We start from the raw sequence: 18664 nt of genomic DNA on the forward strand, positions 1-18664 counted from the left end.
GTCAGCCAGCTCTGGCTTGTGACTCTGGACAGTCCTGAGTGTGTCGCAGTAATAATTCATTTTTGAAGTGTAGTGCAGGTATGTTTTTTCTCTTCTGTGTAGTAGAGTAAATTGTAGTTTAGAATTCATATTTGTATAAAGGCATTGTTTCTGAGTCTTGGAGAAACCATGGGCAATAGATGGACTGAATAGATGTACGATTTGGATTGAAAATCAGTACCCAAATCAAACAGCAGGTGCGCCTTATTTAGAAAGAGAAGGAATATGTTTGAGTGGAGCCTTAATTCTAAACCGTGAAGTCTTTAAAGGTGGAAAGTATCTGTAATCTAGAGGTGCTTAAATTTGCATTCTGAAATTTCCATGGCTCGCAGTGCCTCTGAATGTGTGAAGAGCTGCTGCAGATCATCATACATACTAGTGTATTTTATCCAATTACTGTTGTGTGAAATACAAACATTTCTGTGATATGAAGTAAACCCAGAACTAGCACTGTGGTAGTTACCTCCAAACTGGTAAACTGAAAATACAATGCTTTGATACCCTAGATTCTTCAGCTGTAGATGTTCACTCAGGGAGCAGGCAATACTGCAGACAGACAGGCCTATCGATACCAAAGGTAATCAGATAAATTACTCCCTCATTCAAGGGACACTTGTCTGTTGTAGGTCACATCCATAATAGTCTTAAGGACAGGGCTCAGGTTCTCAAATTAGATCCCCTGTTATTAGGAGAACAGAGCAAAATTCTGCTGTATGCTTTACTAGAAAAGCTAATGAGCCTAAATATATTATAAATTAAGGCCAACATATCTCAGTTTTTCTCACCAGAAGTACGAACACTCATGTAAAACACATACAACATTTCAGTTTACTGAGCTTTGCGGGTGATAGATAAATTAAAGAAATATTTTCTGAACTTTCATTAGAGTTATTACAAAAATCAAGACATGGTAACTTCATGCTTTTTCAAGCATGTAATCGATAAAGCTCAACATCAGAAAACAGGTTAGTTAAATGTTTAATAATGTAAAGTGCAACATTTAAAACAAACAAACAAAAAAAAAAACCAAAGCCCACATGTTTTAGGCTATTTTAAATAGAGACTTCTACAGCTGGAAATCCAGGACCAAGATGCCATGATGATAGTGTGGTGCATAAGCAGCATCCCACATGGTATACCTGGCATGTTACTACCAGCTGTGATTGGTACTGCATTGCCAGATTTGTTAACCAGCTAAAGTTACCTGAAGCAAGTACAGTGATGATCTAAGTAATGTGTGATGTTACTGCTTCCCCCTTTACTAACACACGTTCCAATTTTTGCCAAGGGATTGAGATCCTCAAATAGTAAAGCAGATAGTTTCTTTTTTTTTTTAATTTTTAAGGGCTTTTTATCTAAAGATCTCAGAAGATCTGTAAACTACCACAAATATAAGCCCCTGTGCTGTGGGCTTGATAACTAACATACCTAATCTATTACTAATGGCAAAACTGAGGCAAAGAAATGAAGAATGTTCTGTAAATAAGCACAACAATATCTGTCCTATCTCCTTTTCTTCACCTCACAGAGGACACTTGCACTTGAAAAGCTTTCAATTTATTCCAGATACTAACACTTATATTACTATATAGCTAATCCTGCTACTTGGATCTGTTTTTATTTGCTTTCATGTAAGAATTCTTGCTTTGCTTGTTTTTAACAAAATTACAGATTGTAGATTTTGCTGAAACATTAACTACTTGGGGAAAAAAAAAGTTATAATAGGGTATAACACTTGATTCCAGTGTAATTATTGTGTTAGACTGTTCAGATTTACAGGCGTTCTGACTATAAATTTATTAAGATAACATAAGTAGGTTAAAATTTTTCTCATCAATGTCAACTGGTACAGAAACTAACTATAAGGCTGCTTGCGTTTTGGATCCTGAGCAATGTAAAGAGCAACACATTCTTCTTCTCTTTTCCAGAAGTACCTGGAAAAATAGAAAGAGAGGTGATTGAATGTGTAGGGGAGGTGGGGAGGACAAACCAACTACCAAACCTAACAACTAAATACCTTGATGCTCCTGAAAAGTAGAGGAATTACAAACAATTTCTCTTCTGACTACGTTTGTTTTATTTCCATATTGGTATATCTTGCTATATTTTTCAGAACAGCTCTTCGTAATCATCCATGTAAGCCAAACATCATGACACAATGGGGAAGAACATCTCTCTTCTTATGGATGAAGCAAGGGGAAATTCTGATCTCAGTGATGTAAGGATTTAAACAGATTATTTTAACAATATAAGCATCTAAGAATTGAGGAGTATTTTTGCCTTGTGGTCATCACCTTTGTATTAGGTGTTTATGCCAGTTTCAGAGATGGCCAGAGATCAGTATCAGCGTACAGCAGTGATATGTACAATAGTATGTGCCTGCTGTACAGGTCTGATAAATGCCTTAATCCAATATGATCTGTGCTGGCAGATCTCTGCACATGCATCATGCCAGGATTTTGAAAACAGTCTCATTGATTGACTGCAGGACTGGGAATTAATTTAAGAGAAGTGATTTCATAGAAGCAGTGGACATAATGGTGGAGGGAGGAGGGGAAGAGGTACTTGTTGGAATCACAGGTGCAGAGAACCATTCTGTGCAGCTGGACGGTTTCAGGTCTTTCAGCAACGGCTTCTGGTGTTATTTAGTGATTAGCAAACATCATCATTACTACTTATTAGTTTTTCTTTGCTTGCTTGCTTTTTTTTTTCCTGTAGGAAAGCAGACCATTTGTAATCATCTGCCTATAGTAATACAATGCAGCAAACTAGTGGGTGTATGTAATTCTTCACGATGGGCACTTTATCGACCTATGCCACTTTTCACAAGAGTTGGCAAATACTTTCCATTCCTTCTGGAAACTATTTTCACCAGTTTTTCTTTTTACATATATTATGTGTACCATGATTGTGAAACAGCCTTATGCATCCTATCCAGGAAGAAAACTGTGCTCTTGGTCTGGCACCCAGATCTCACTGTATTGATTTTGATTAAGGCTGATCTGAAGCTTAGAGGATTTGCTGTTGCCATTTAGTATTAGCATTCTTGCCATCTACCTTTATGCATGGTCTTTTGTGTGCTGCCTTTTCTTGGTGTTTATCTCTTATTTTCCCCAGCTTAATCATACGAGGTGAACTAGAATGAATGCCTGGCTTTGTTTCCTCCAAAAGACACTTCTGCCCTAAGGAATAATGCAGGCTATTGCAAATCCTGCAATCACAGAGGCAATGTTTCTGCACCAGCTGATGCCCAGCTTGATATGGACCAAATAGACAGAATTTATGTTGTTGGAGCCTGGGAAATCATGCTGTTGAATCGCTCGTCTCTACTCACAGAGATTGGGCACGGACAAGCAGGCTGTCACCAGCAGTTAGAGTCAGGGTTTTACCATCCATAGTAACTGTAGATGCACCCTCCTGAAGGGAAAGAAGAGACAGACAGCTTTTAGTTTTCCATGTCCTATCACCAGCAGAAAGAAAATGCTGAAGGTAAGTATGGAAATCTTTCCTACTGAAAGAGCACTTCAAACAAAACACTGTTTTACAAGATCTAGCTAAATATTCAGCTGATCTTCCCCATCTGACACTATTAGCATCAATAAAAACATGCCTCATGGTTCGTTGTTCCTCATCATAAAGCAGCAACCTATTGCCTGATGCCTTAGGGATGTGCTGCTACCAATCTAACACAGCAGCCTGCCAGTTGGTACGACTCTCTGGAAACTTACAGGGATAACCTGCTGTAGTACTTCAAGCTCCTCTTCTACTTTACTGATTCCTAATACTTTTTTAAGTCTTGAAAAGAAGTTCACAAGTCAGCAGGGAGCTGACAGAAATCAGTAATAGGCATCCGTCTACACTGGAACAGACTCATCATTATCTTGTCAAGCAGAGGAACCAGATTCCTGCCAGCAGCAAGGTCTTGATTGCACAGGCTGCAGTGAGCTGCAGTGTAAACAAGTGTCTTTCAAGAATATTATGTCTTTAATTAGTATTTGATAGTCCCTGTGAATTTCAACAGAACAGGAACTGATGGAAATACCTGCCTTACGAGCTAGTTTGACTTGTGTAAAGGGAAACCAGCTTTTCTCTGCTGTTTTCCCCTTGGGCTGCAGGTGTTTCTTTGAAGCCAGGAGAAAGAAGAGCATCTGGATCAATTACCACTGTGCTTTAGCATAAAAATGATCTTGGATTTTTATTAGCTTTGTCTACCGAATTCCAGCTGGAGTTCAGTATGAGGACAAAAACTTCAAGGCAAGTACTACTAGGTGATGATTTTATCACCCAGAGGCATTCTGATGTATTTGCAAGGTACACCCTAGCAGGAATCAAAATCCCCACCTAGAACTGATAGAGGATGGCAGTAGTTTTGTCCTCCTCATACAAGATGAGGGAAAAGAGGGATTATTTTTATGGTGGCAGTTTACAGAATTTTTTTTTCATGATAGTTTAAAGTCAAACGATGATTCCTGTCAATGATGGCTTCTGTGAGAAGGAAGGTAATCATTAATTTTTGTTGCTGGTAGTAAGAGGCTTTACAACTGTGCAGTTTGCTCTGTAATGTGAATTCATGGGTTAATATGTGTGAATTGTCACATACCAGTTGCCATATCCAGATATCTGAATTACTTTTAGTTTTTTCAGTTGTTCCTGGTCCATAAGCTATAACCTAGAAAAAAAAAAAAAAAGGAAAGAAAAGTAATGGATTCATCCCAGTGACTGAAGTGTACACATTCATCTTTCTACAGCACTTAAACATTCTATTTTTAAAGAAAAATCTTCATAGAGGATGACATTATTTTTACAGACATTAAAATTCACATTACGTTTGGTATTCTCATATTGATTCCTACTGATAAAAAGGGAACTGATCACACCTGCCACTCCTTATGCTCTTCTGCATCCTCACTTATCTACTCCTTCTGCCTCCTCCCACTCTCTGCTTTGCATCTATATCCTTCCTGCTTCTGTTCTTGGAACAGGCGCTTCCTCCTCATGAACTCAGGGCCCTGTCAAGAGTGTGTTGAAGTCAAAAAGATTCTTCCATTAACATTAAAAAGGCTGTAGACCAGACCTTATTTTTCTCATTATCTGCCCTTTTTGTGTTCTTCCTGACAGTCCCACACTCTGTCGCTCTGCTGTCAAATGTAGTGGATTCTTCAGAATATGACTCCAAGTAACCCAGGGAGAAAATATGTTTTGTAAACCATCGTGCATGCAGCATAGACATTCAGATGGTGACAGCCTCATTTACACTCAAGCTGGACTGTGTTTGACAAGGCTGAGAAGTACAGTGCTCTAGCATGGCCCTGGCTGTCCAGGTCTTTGTTTCCATTTTATGTAGATTAAGGAGGGAAAAAAAAGTGTATTTACACACTTGAATTAGATTTGGCACCAAGAGTGCTGTACAAACATATAGGGAAGCTGAACACACTTGTGAGCAGTGTTAGCATCTTGCTGGTATTTCTGATGTGGGAAATAAGGGGGCGGGGAAGCTGTTTTAATCCCAAAGGAAGTGAGTGGAAATAAGGTTTGGGTTGATTCTGCAAATGGAAGTATCTGAGATAGGAGTCCCCTGCCCTAGGCGAGTCGGATCAGTGGCCAAAGGTGGCCATTTCCAAGGGGCAGGGCAGGCTACGAGTGAATTGCTTTTTAAAGGTGCCTGATTTTCTCAGCAGATAGGGTTGCAAGGCCTGGATTCGTTCAGTCTGAACACGAGGCACCTATTATCTGTACCTTTAAAAATCTCCTCTTTCATAGAAATTAAACCACCTACCTCTGTTTCAAAGTTATCTCCAAAGATACTCAAGGATTGCTTCTGTTTTATTTCTCTGCGATGATCGTTCAACCAGCTGTGGAAGGAAAATGGCTCCATAACAGAAGTGGAATTCAGTGGGAAAGGTGTTTCTTTCAGGATATCATCTGTAAACGCATCAGAGGACTATCAGTGGCATTTTCCTTGAGCTTTGCAAACTTTTTACGGTTGCTTACAGCTTGAAAAATTCGATTCACAGGCATTACCTAGGTGAAAGTCCATAGCATGACCATAGCACTGTTTGCTATTACAGTTATCATGATGTAGCACTTGAAGTTAAGACGCGTGTCTTACTTGCCTGTATTGGTGAAGTTGCTTCTCTGAAGCTGTTGTCAGAATTGTGCATCCAGGCTTCTTAAAAACAAGTTCAAACAGTATGTGATAGACTAGATAGTCCTTCTGGACATGCTCTTTGCTCTCTTTCAGACCAGCTTGTGCTTTTATAAAAACTGATGTATTGTTTTTGAGCCTTTGCTGAGCAACCCCTAACATGTCCCCCTAGGAGAGGAATGAGACCCCCTGAACCACCTTCCTCTCTTTCACATAGTCAGTACTGGCCTTTGTGTTTCTTCTCCCCTAGGTGCTAAAAACACTGGCCACAATGAAGCAACCTGGTTATCACAATGTTAAATTGAATATAAAGGCTTTTCTCATGGTGCTCTTGGATTTTAAGGTGGATTTAATTTCCAGTAATTCTTCATAACTGATTTACTTTAAAATAGCTGGAGGACTGAATGCAGTTTTGCTGTATCTAGTAAAATTCAAGACTTGTGCTCCGTGTTGCTGTGAGTTGGTAAATGACTAAAGTTAATTTTGTCTAGCAGTGAAGTTCGGAGACAGGGTAATCACCTTGGGGATCCTAGGTAGCTGGTTCTGAGAAGCCACAGGGGAATGCCTCTAGAACAATTTCATGTCAGGATGCCAACTAGATGCAGGAAAAACTCACCATATGTCTGTCTCCCAAAGGCATTGAGCTAATAAACTCTCAGCCAAATTCTAGTTACAACACAAGGAAGAGTAGGTTTTTTCAAGTATTAGGGTATTCCTTAGGCAGAATTCTTCTGGTTCTTTTCCAAAGCCACATTTCATGGCTCTGGAGTGTTTTGAAAGCATCACTGCAGTTTTTCATGGAAGGCCATTTCAGATGCAGTTTTTGAACAGTGTGAGAAGGTGGTCAGTGCATCTAGGGCACGGGAGTATACTGCATAAGCTGCTGCTATTTGATGGATCATAGTATGCACCAAATATCCATGTTTATCTCCAGAAGATCTGGATGGGATGTTAACTTTTTTTGTTGTGGAAACAGGTTTTGTCATTAGAATAAATTCTCTTTAAGAGTAAATTCTATTCTAAATAGAATTTATTTATTTATTTATTTTTAAGAACAAAAAAACCCAACACTTTACATTAGATTTATTCTAATCTGGGCCTGGAAACATTAACAGGAGCTAGTCTAAACACTATGTTTTATTGTTTTATGACACTACAAAGCAATGTTAGGGTCATTGTTTCGTGATTTATTTTCACACCGCAATATATCTGATTTTATTTCTCACTTTCACAGGTTCATCAAACTTGCTTTGGAGGTATTTAGAAACGCTTGTACACTTTGTCCTTAAATTATAGATACATCCAACTATACCCACTGCAAAGTTGGTTTTTTTTTTTTTTTGGTTAGGGAGTAATACAAAATAAATATCTAAAACATCATGATGCATAATCTCACCCAGAAGGAAAAAAATCAAGATGTTTTATCAAAAGGTACTCAGAGCAATTAGGATTCCAATAGCTTTTAAATATTTCATTAATAGTAGCAATCTTCACTTTCTAAAGTAATATGAAGATAGCAGAGAATTTTCTGTTATCAGACTAAAACAGGTCACTTGAAATTAGAAAAGCCTTTTGTAATACAAGAAAGACAACGGTAGGGCTTTAGTAAAAAAAAATATATAGTATTTTGTAATACATGTGTGTTTGTGTGTATATATATATATACACATACACACAAATATATGTATAGATTTTTCATCTCTTACTCTATCGCATGCTATGTCTACCTGTATCTACATCTCTCCCTATATATATATATATGTATAGGTATACATATACACACACACACACACCAAGATGCCATGACAGTCCTGCTCAGCTCATGGGATTACACCTTGATCAAGAATTCCAGCGTCAGGCCAACATCAGTTCTGGCTTCACATGCTGGAGAGTGGATAGCAACAGACTGAGGATGGGCACTGTGAAGTTTTCTGCAAGCAGAACTATAAATGTTCCCAATGATTTACAAGGAATTTGGGGTTAAAAAAAAGGAAAAAAAAAAATCTGATTGTGTTCTGAGCAAGAAACAACACAAATCTAACAATGAAAATTAATTATCAATTTCTTAGTCGGTATCTTAACTTCTGTCACTTATTCATATTAAGCATAATTTTGCTAGTTTTCCTCTTTCTAGTGATCAACTCTTGATCAACAGGATACAGGATGTCCCATTACACAGGGCTACAGGAAAGCAATCTACTCATACTTAGGGTCAAGGCAGAGTGTAACACATCCTGCCTTTTTTTTATTATTATTATTTTTTACAAAGAGCCCACACATTGCAAGTAGAGCTTCATTTCAAGTGAAGCCCTGAAGAACTTTCAGTCTTCTGACATTTTCTTGTCAGTGGGCCCTAGTTTGTGATGGGGTTTGAGTTTCTTCCTAATTCAGACAAGTTAACAATACTTGGCCAGTAGTAGGACAATGACCTCTGAAAACAGTCTGGATGAAGTCAATGTTTGGTGTGAGCCACTGTGATGATTCTCTTGCCTGTTATTGCAGAACAAATAGGAGAGCACTGTGATGATGACGTATGTGACATGATGCGTCTGACATTGTTAATGACCTGCTTGACTGAGTCCTCATCTAAAGTCCTCATCTGCAGATTATCCCTTGAAGCTGAAAGCTGCACGTGCCCTGATCCCTGTGAACTTGAGCTAATAAAATACAGTGAGGAGGATCCAGTACTTTGCAATCTCACATGTACCGGGATTGAAGCCTGGTGCTTTCAAAGGAACTGAGTCTTTCTTATCAGCCCAATGGCTTATATTTAGTTACTGTTGCATATATTTCTGCTTAGCCTGTATATTGGCTTTCAGTAACAGGATATGTGAGTTGGTGTGTTTCTGGATTTATTACTTTATATTAACACTGTGAGACAAGGAGACCTTAGTGATAATAAGGATGAAAAATAAAATAAAAAATGCTAGAATTGACATCTTCTTACACTTTGCTAAGCTAGTCAGCTGAAAGCCTTGTGTATTTATCTCCAACCGATGTATCGCTAAGTGGAATATCAAATCTAATATGTTCCTACATGTTGTACTGTTCAGGAGATCCATTTAAATAGTTCAATAGTTAAGTCCATTTTTGGAGTTCATTACTATTAAATATTCATACCCCAGCAATGAGTTCTTTATGGTTTTTATAGCTCTTTCCAGCTTTAAATTAGAATGTGATGATATCATGTTAAGCTGAAAAATACATCATGTTTACGGAATGAATTTATAAATATTTAAAAACAGAAAATTACAGTTTTCATTGGTTGTTGATTTCAGTTAAACAATAGAGACTCTATTGAGACCGAGAATATGAAGTTGTGGGGAGAAAAAGAAAAGGACAGAAGACATGCAAGAAAACTGCCAGTGCTCGTACAGCTTGTTCCTGTCTCAGCTTTCCAACGTGTATGGTCCCAGGTATTGTGAGCACAACCTTGACAGAGAGACAGAGACAGTCTAAGGGAGAGCTGGGGACTTGTTGGGATTACTGTATTTCTGATAGCAATAAAGAGGATTGCTATTGGCTAACAGGTAGATGTGCGTGCATTTGCTTATCCCAGACTTGCATGCTACTTGGGAGCTCCCCTTCCCCTACTCCAGTGATATACCTAAACTTTCTTGTCAAGCATCATCTCATTCTGCCAGAGCGTTTCTTAAGATCTACTAACCCCAAGTTCTTTCCATAGCTTTCTTGCGAACCTTGTTTTTTGAGATTTGTTGCAAAGGAAAAAAAGCAATAAAGTCTATAAAATACAATACATTGAAATAGTGTCAACTATGAAACTGATTACGTTGGCTTTATGAAAAACTGTATTTTTTCAGTGACATGCCATTCTTCACTTCTAGGCAGCGCAGTCTAGATGGAAAAATCATTGACTCTTTAAATCACCTGGTATGTTCTTACTAATTGAGAAAGGCCCTCCACCCTGAGTGATGGTGCTGCCTTAGAACCAACCCATCTCTGCATGCTGTGGGCTCATCTCTGAGCAAGGACACGAGAAATTCCCTTATGAATAGTGTCTCCCTCTGTAAAAGAGGTAGGCATCCTTATCCAAAGGGGAACACTTAGATCCTCTTTATTTTGTTCTTATCCTTTAAAAAGCATAAAAATGGCCTATGCTAGGGATAAGGAGTTATTTTAGAATTGTGTATTCATTTATTTCTATCTACTTTATAAGCATCCCTTCCATCTCTTAAATAATACTATATAATAATGAATAGTTCTGACATGACAGTTTTGCAGATTTTCATGTTAAATTGCCAATGCTGGCAATAATTTATACACTGGGATGTTATTCCCAACATGCCTACCTAATTCCTTTGAAAAGTCAGCTTCATTCTCAGTGCTAACAGAAATGTCAATGAGACTAGTAGGAGTTTAATACCTCTGCAAATCAAATCATTTAGAACCTGTGGACCCAGGGACGTAATTCTAGGCACCTGTGTTTAAAAAAAAAAAAAGTAGTTAACTCATTCTATACAAAAATCCAGAATGAGAGCACTTATTGACTTATTACATAGGAGGTTAGTTAGTTCATTTCAGTGTTGTTAAGTATAGATGCGGAAAAATTTAGCTGAAAATTCAGCACTCACATGGTGTAATCATACCTTTCCCTGTGTAACTGTATTTGTTTCTGTAGTGTGCCCTGAGAGTTGGCACGACTGCTAATTTATGGCTCATCCATGTAATTATTTCTGGGCACATTTTTCTTTGTGCCATTAAATCTATGTTAGAAACTAAACAACATTTTTTTCCTAATTGAAACAGGAGTTTGATGTGAAAAGCCTTGAAAAATATTTTTGTAATAAAGAAATATTGCATCTTCAAAAGGAGACATCACCATCCAGGAGGAAGGGAGTAAATTAGAACAACAAAAATGCAGGACTTAGGCCATATTTCTGTTTAAAGGCTTGTCGTGATCTAGCTGGGTCATTGTAATTAAGAATGCTAAATTGTATTGAGATATACTGGCTAGGGTTCCAAATACAATCCTAAACTCGGGAATCTTACCTTTTGTTTCTGAGTCTGCCTTTTATATAACTGTGGGCATTTCATTAATTGTCTTTGTGTGTAACATCTCCCCCCATAGAAGAGGAAGTTCTGTGAGACCTCGCTACATTTGTGAGATAAGGCTTTTTACAACATGTGTGAGCTATTATTACTAAATAGCCTTAGAAACACTAGTGAAAATGTCAGACTGACACTATAAGTGAGTTTTCTGATTCAGATGTTACTGTCTGGGGGACACTTAAGAACATGAGGATAAAAAGAAGCTACCTTATTAGAGAAGATGTACCTGCTGTGAAACTGCTCTGAGCTTTAGAGCTTTAAAAATATTATATATATATATATATATATATTTACCAGTCTGAACAGAAAGGAAAACAATTTTATATGGCGTTTCTTTCAATTTCCAAGATGGGTTTATTATATACATTATGTACTTAAAGGTCAGCAGTGGCTTGCTTCCCACAGTGAAGCATTGGGATAGATCTCAGAGAATACAGTTTATGTTCTGCCTTCCTTTGAGGAGGCTCAGCTGAGACTATTGTAGGAGACGCACTCTTCTTCCCAGAGATTTTTTGTAGTTGCTGTTTGATGACTGCTGTCATTAGTGGTTCTGGGTCCCTAATGAACTGCTTGGAGTGCTCCTGGCTCCAGGAAACATGCAGCCGGCAGGCCTGGCTTTTGGATGATACCAGGTTTGGGATTGAAGAGTTTAGCAGAAGTTTTCATATGACAAATTATAGCAGCCAGTGTATTTCAGACATAGTAAAGGTATTTTATTAGTGTTTTAAGTGTTACTAACTTAGGTTGGTTGTGGCCTATCTGGTTTGTCTGAACTCTTCATCTACAGTATTAGCTATACGCTCACTGGGTATATATATATATATATCTGTGTGGTATAAAGAGTTGTTAAACACGAAGGAAGGGGAAATGGATGAAGCCAGTGAGTGTCTGTGTGGTTATATAGGACTGTAGGAGTATATTAGATGATTCTAGTCCCTTCTTCAACTTAGGCAGCTTTTACTGTTCAGGTGGGCTTCAGGAGAGAGATGAACGTGACTTGGGAAATTCTTACAGTTTCTTGTGCAATTTTGTTGGGTCCAGGCAGTTCAAAATGCTTGACTATTTTTGTCACCTTGAATACCATTCTGTCCTGGAGATCTCCTGTTAGCTGTTTGCAAAATACATTCCCAAGAGAAACACTTCTTAATGTCTAAACGCTCATATGCTTGTTCTTCTAATACAAGTATTTGAATCAGAAAGAAGTCACATATTATAGAAGACAAGTACTAATCTAGATATGTTGGAAGTACTTAAAAGACGAGAGGAAGGAGAATCAAATATTCAGTTTTCTAAGCTAAGTTTTCTAGCAAATTAAACTTATTTCCAAAATGTTTGTTCTCATTTAAAATAAAATTAAAAAAACATATATTTAGAATTATTTCAGTGTACCTTCAACAGAACAATAAATACCTATATAGTTATATTAAATTCAAAAGAATGACCATACATTTGCCATTTTGTAAATGAAGACAGAATTTCTTCCTTTCCCTCTTTTTATTATTCAGAGGTACAGTTTTAATTGAACTCATTTTTCCCCCTAGCCAGTTTTCTTTATATTTTTTTCTTATTTTCAGTTATCAACATATTTTTCTTTTGATCCACTTGACTTTGTATGCCAGTGAAACAACTGCAAATACTGTCTACAGAGGTTGTACTAGATTAGCTACAGACTTTTATAGCACTGAGCTCACTCTTATATCTTGTTTAATAGCAGTACTGAAACTAGAAAACATTTATAGGCTATACCTTAGGCTGTATGGTATTCCTACTCCAACAGATTGAATAAACTGTTCAATTTTTCCTACACATTCAGATACTTGGGTTTTGTCAGGTCTGAATCACAAGCATAGAACTGTGGTGTATTCTAACAATACTAACCAAATTTAAAGTCCAAATGCTGAATTACCCTAGATACTCCTAGAATCAATGCAAGTTTTGGAAGTGAAGTCACTATAGGACTGGTATTTGTGTCATATTTCTTCTACATGTCCATTGACTATAAATCTTTTATGGGAATTAAAATTTCATTGATGATTGGAAGTAGATTAAATAATTTGGATAAGTCAAGAAGTGATATTCTGCCTACACCATCAATATTCCTAAAGAACATTTAAAATCCTAACTTAGGAAAAGTCTTTTCTCACACTTTTTCTTCCATCACATTTCACGTAAAAAGCATGGATTATTTCAGTGAGTACTAGCAAGGTAAACTTTTGAACTTCTCAGTACTTCTGTGAACAAAGTTCAGCCATTACTGTTTCTCAGAACCAGTGTTTGTGTCTGTCTGAACTGTATTTAAATGTCTCTCGTCCGCACTATAAAATTGCGATGAAATAGAAACTGTGAGAGCCTTGCTTCCAGGCTGGTTCAACCAAAACCAGCAAGAATTGTTTTGATAATTGTCATTCCTGATGTCAAAATTTGTGTAAAGGAAAACAAACAGGCAAACATACCTTGAGTGATCCATGTTTAGCCTATGTCCTAAATATATTCATCCTTATTGATAAAGGAAATGAGACTTTTTCTCAGGCCTTATCTCCATACAAAAGAGGCTAATAATTTAGTAAAAAACAGTTCCACGGAAAGTGCCTCAGGTAAGGACTGCACAAAATGTGTGTTTCTGATTGATTGCACTTGAATATTCTTAACTCTTCTAAAAATGTGTCTTTTTAATAGCTATTGCTGCCTCTTCATATGTTCTGAGTACCCTGTTTTGAGGGACTTGCCCTAGTGTTGGCCAAGACAGAAAGCATAAATAAATCAAGAAGTCTGGACTTAGATGTGGTGTTTTTTTTCCTTTTTTTTATTTATTTTTTAAAAAGGCAATTGAAGCTTGATTGATTCCATTTATAGCTTTCCCGTATGAGTGAGCTGCAATCAAGGTTTTCTTTGAAGATGTTTTTCATCCCTTTTCAGAGAGAAAGGGGAAGCAACAGTTCAGATTTATGTAGAGACGAACCTGAGAGTGCTTCAGCTGACACTTTAACACTGAAGAGATCCTGGATTTTCAGAAGAGAAACTAAAAGGGCTGAAATCCAGCTCTCTGCATAGATCAGCTTAAATTTTGTTAAAACATGTCCTGAGTGAAACATCATGAGACACTGGTGGTAGCTTGTTAAATATTACAAGTGTTATGCTGATTGTTGAATTCTGCTTCTTAGGGAAAAAAGAAAGAAAGAAAGGGGGAGAGGGAGAGATGTGCAAGAGAGGAAGAGAGAGAGGAGAAAGGAAAAGAAGGAATGGGATAATGCTTAAAGGGGGAGAGAGCAAGCAAGCAAACGAGTGTGTGAGAAGGGGGGAGGGAGGGGAGAAGGAGAAAGGGAAGCTGAGAAAGAATGAAAGAGAGAGATGGGGAAAGGGAGAAGAGGGGAAGAAAGAGGCAAGTGAGAAAATGAGCGAGAAGGGGGGAGCATGTGCAAGGAAGGAGGAGGGAGAGGATGCAAGCAAGAGAGAAAGCAGGAGAGGAAAAGAACCAGCAGGAGAGGAAAAAATGAAAGCAAGAGAGTGAGAACAGGGAGGGCAAGGAGAGAGGAGGTGTGAGAAAGTGAGAGGGCAAGAGTGTGCAAGGAAGAGGGAAGCCAAGAGAGAATGAGAGAATGTGAGAAATAGAGAGGGAGGAGAGAGTGAGAGCGGAAGAAAGCTAGCGGGAAAGAGAAGTAAGCAAGAAGCGGAGAGAAAGTGCATGACTGAGAAAGAAAGTTTTTAGTTTTTCTGCTTGCTTGCTTGTTTCTCACAAGTCTCACTGACAGGAGCTGCTACCTTAAAATTCTGTAACTAATGATGTGGGGTCTTTTTGCCATGTACAAGACACCACTGAGACTTTCAATATCTTATTGTCAATGAGTACTGAAAATTGCAAAACCTGAGCTGTTTGGTAGGCTGAAGTCCTGCCATTGAAGTTTGTTGACTCCCTTTTGCTTGTAGCGATAGTTAAGCCACAAACATTTCAAATATTTGTTGTCTTGACTTGGAGGCTAATCCAAGGGAAGAAACTATTCAGGGGAAAAAGATGTATTGAGCTCTCAGCAAAACAGGTACCTTTATTGCTTTACTGTTTTCTTTTTTGTTGTTGTTGTTTTTCCTCTTGAAAGAAACAAAACTTTTTTTCAGCTTTAATTAAAGTTTTATGTCTTTTGGCTTTTGCACAGCTTTTGAATAACTTACAAGGAAAGGACTTTACTGGATTTATCAGTAAGAATTTCTCAGAGTTCTGTGTTTAAAAAAAAAAGGCAGGAATATATATTATAACTTCTGATTGACTGTCAGGTCTATTCTTTAGCTCTAATCTTCTGCAAAAATATTGACAATATAAATCTTTAATGTCCTTTTTTTCTGCTTTGATATTTAATAGCTGGTTTCTGTCATAAGCTCTTACTTCATACTGGTGAGGGACACTTACTGGAAATCACCATATTGAACAAGATAGCATGTGTGAGAGGATTTTTTTTTTATTACAGCAGCATCTAGAGGCTTCATCTGAAATTATACTTCCTGTGCTACTGTGAAGACAGTGAGACAGTAGCTGCCCTAACACCCCCCCTCCCCCCCCCCCCCCCCCCCCCCCACCAAAAAAAAGCGGGGGGGGGGGGGGGGCAAAAGAGAAATATAAAGGAATTATTTGCCTATTGGGATAGTAAGGCATGCCATTTGGGTCATCTAGATCTGTGAGTGCTAATTTAATGCATTAACCAAGATCACTACTACCTGGACAACCTTGAGGAGTGGGCCCATGTGAACCTAATGAGGTTCAACAAGGTCAAGTGGAAGGTGCTGCACCTGGGTTGGGGCAATCCCAGACATGAGCACAAACTGGGAGAAGAACTCATTCAGAGAAAGACTTGGGGGTTCTGGTGGACAAAAAGCTCCACATGATCCAGCAGTGAGCGCTTGCAGCCCAGCAGGCCAACTGCATCCTGGGCTGCCTCAACAGAGGAGTGGCCAGCAGGGCAAGGGAGGGGATTGTCCCCCTCTGCTCTGCCCTCCTGAGGCCCCACCTGGAGTGCAGCATCCAGCCCTACGGTCCCCAGTACAAGGAAAGATGTGGATCTGTTAGAGAGGGTTCAGAGGAGGCCATGAAAGTGAACACAGGGCTGGAGCACCTCTCCAATGAAGAAAGGCTGAAAGAGCTGGGGATGTTCAGCCTGAAGAGGAGAAGACTCCAGGGAGACCTCATTGCAGCCTTTCAGTGTTTAAGGAGGGCTTATAAAAAAGATGGAGAACAACTTTTTACTCAGACAGATAATGATAGTACGAGGAGTAATGGCTTTAAACTAAAAGAGGGTAAATTCAGATTAGATGCTAGGAGGAAATTCTTCACTTAGAGGGTGGTGAGGCACTGGCACAGGCTGCCCAGAGAAGCTGTGGATGCCCCATCCCTGGAGGTGTTCAAGGCCAGGCTGGATGGGGCTTTAGGCAGCGTGATCTGGTGGGAGGTGTTCCCTGCCCATGGCAGGGGGGTTGGAGCTAGGTGGTTTTTAAGGTCCCTTTCAACCCAAGCTGTTCTATGATTCAGGCTGGTGTGATAATAGTCTTTTGGAAGACTGGAAAAGCCCAAATTAAGAGAGAAGCATTTTCATGGTGCATATAGATAGAGAGAAGTAAGATTATGGAGACAAGATTTTCTCTTTTAAGAAACACAGTCTTTTTGGAGAAGCACATTTCCTAGTCAAAGACACAATGCTGAAAGCTGCTTCAGCTGCAGTCTTTCAGGCAGGTTTTTGTCTGGCTTACTGTTCCCTAAGTGCAGGGGCTTGTAGGGTTGCTATCCCATACACAGGACTCTTCTGTGAATTTTTCATTTTGGTCGGGATTATTACCTATCACTATCCATGTTCTAGGTCTCTGCCCAACAAACTCAAGAGTGCAGTTATGACTGGAGTGTCTTCTTCAGTATGGAAGTTGCAGTTTCTTTCCAAAAATAGATGCAAAATAAAAATAGGGCAAGACAGCATGGAAATATTAAATGAATCAGACCCTACATGAACTAAAAGCACATGTCTTTCCTTGGGCATTTTTATTTCCTGAGTGTATAGTTATAGGTAAAGGAGAACAAGTAGCTATATAGTGTGTAGGACCAACTCACTAAAACCTCATTCTCCAAAGTCAGAGATGATTTTTTCTTAATATAAGACTGGAATGGCTTGCAAGAAAAATATAAATACTGAGGTTTCACACTGTACAGTTAACTGATTGGTCATTGTGATGTCCTCACATGAACAGACAGGATTTTGGCTTTTTCTTTTTGATAATCATGTATATGGATTTTATTTGTGGTTGGGGTAATGAAAGGAAGTACTTCCCCAAACAATTTTCATGTACATCACAGAGAAAGAAAAACAGAAACTTAGTCATTTTACGTGGACGGAATCCTTGTTGTTCAATCAGATATAATAATTGTTCTAATTCTGAAATTAATTTACATTACCTGGATTTGGTTTTCCAGTTTTATACTGCCTTGAATTGAAAAACCTGAAATAATAAACATTAAGCAAGAGTAAAAATTTGTGTTCATGTTCTGTAGGTTAACAGAGATTAGGCAGCAATGCAAAAAAATAGCTGTGCCAGATCCTCAGCTACTATCAAATGTATTCAACAGGGCTACCCCTATTTTTCTGACAGAGGGTTTGGCTGAAAATCCTCAAAAATTCATGCCACTAAAAAATTTCCTATTCTGGTGTTATACTGATTTTCATTTCCCTTGCTTGCTACTTGCACAAGTTTACTTGGATCATAGTTCACATTTAGCAAACATTTCACAAATCCATAAGTTAATTGATGACATTCACACGTTTCCTGGAAAGCAGCTGCTTTTTACAATATCTAACGAATTTGCCACAGTCCTGATTATTGATAAATAATATGGATTAACAGTATTTAAACTAAGGCAAGCAATAAGAGTGAAAACCTCTGAGGTAGCTTAGAGTTTTACCTAGTTAACCTAGCATCAATTTAGTGTTAAATTTTCATTCAGTTTTTGTATTTAGCAAAAATGTATGCTTACTTGTTCACAAAGTATGTTCCAAGTTTCAGTGGGTGGCACTTATTTTTTTTTTTAAATCTGATTTAATGATTTTAGGGTATACAAGATAAAATTAAAGATCTACAGAGCAGCAATTAACTTCTAACAAGTCTATGAAAAATGCAGCATAAATAGAAAATGAAGTATATAAGTCACAGGCTGATAAAGATCCATTAGATCATTTCAAATGTCTTTTAAAATTTACACAGAAAAAGGCTTACTCTTGAATTATTGGTATAAGTTGAGTGCCAAGATCTTCACAGTGAAACCACTTTTCAAATAGGACGTTAGTTGATTCTCCAACATAGTACCTGACAAAGTAAAAACATTATTCTTTTTTTTTTTTATTAACTAACAGATCACACATTCTTTTCAATAAAATATCTACTTGA

The 18664-nt window shown here is 38.1% G+C and overlaps 1 protein-coding gene across 1 annotated transcript in view; it reads right to left on the reverse strand.

The window, feature by feature from the left end:
• Nucleotides 1-1001: 1001 nt before the first annotated feature.
• The window catches only part of HAAO (3-hydroxyanthranilate 3,4-dioxygenase), a 35009-nt gene continuing 17346 nt past the window's right edge, over nt 1002-18664 (reverse strand). Inside the window, exons 5-10 of the mRNA XM_013173874.3 lie at nt 18494-18583; nt 17679-17722; nt 5816-5961; nt 4640-4708; nt 3374-3456; nt 1002-1973 (exon numbers count right to left, since the gene is read on the reverse strand). Of these exons, the coding sequence (XP_013029328.2) occupies nt 1895-1973; nt 3374-3456; nt 4640-4708; nt 5816-5961; nt 17679-17722; nt 18494-18583 (511 nt within the window). The 3' untranslated portion in view covers nt 1002-1894. The remainder of the gene's footprint in view (nt 1974-3373; nt 3457-4639; nt 4709-5815; nt 5962-17678; nt 17723-18493; nt 18584-18664) is intronic.

This window comes from Anser cygnoides, chromosome 3, assembly GCF_040182565.1.
Source record: "Anser cygnoides isolate HZ-2024a breed goose chromosome 3, Taihu_goose_T2T_genome, whole genome shotgun sequence".
NCBI classification, from domain to species: Eukaryota; Metazoa; Chordata; class Aves; order Anseriformes; family Anatidae; genus Anser; species Anser cygnoides.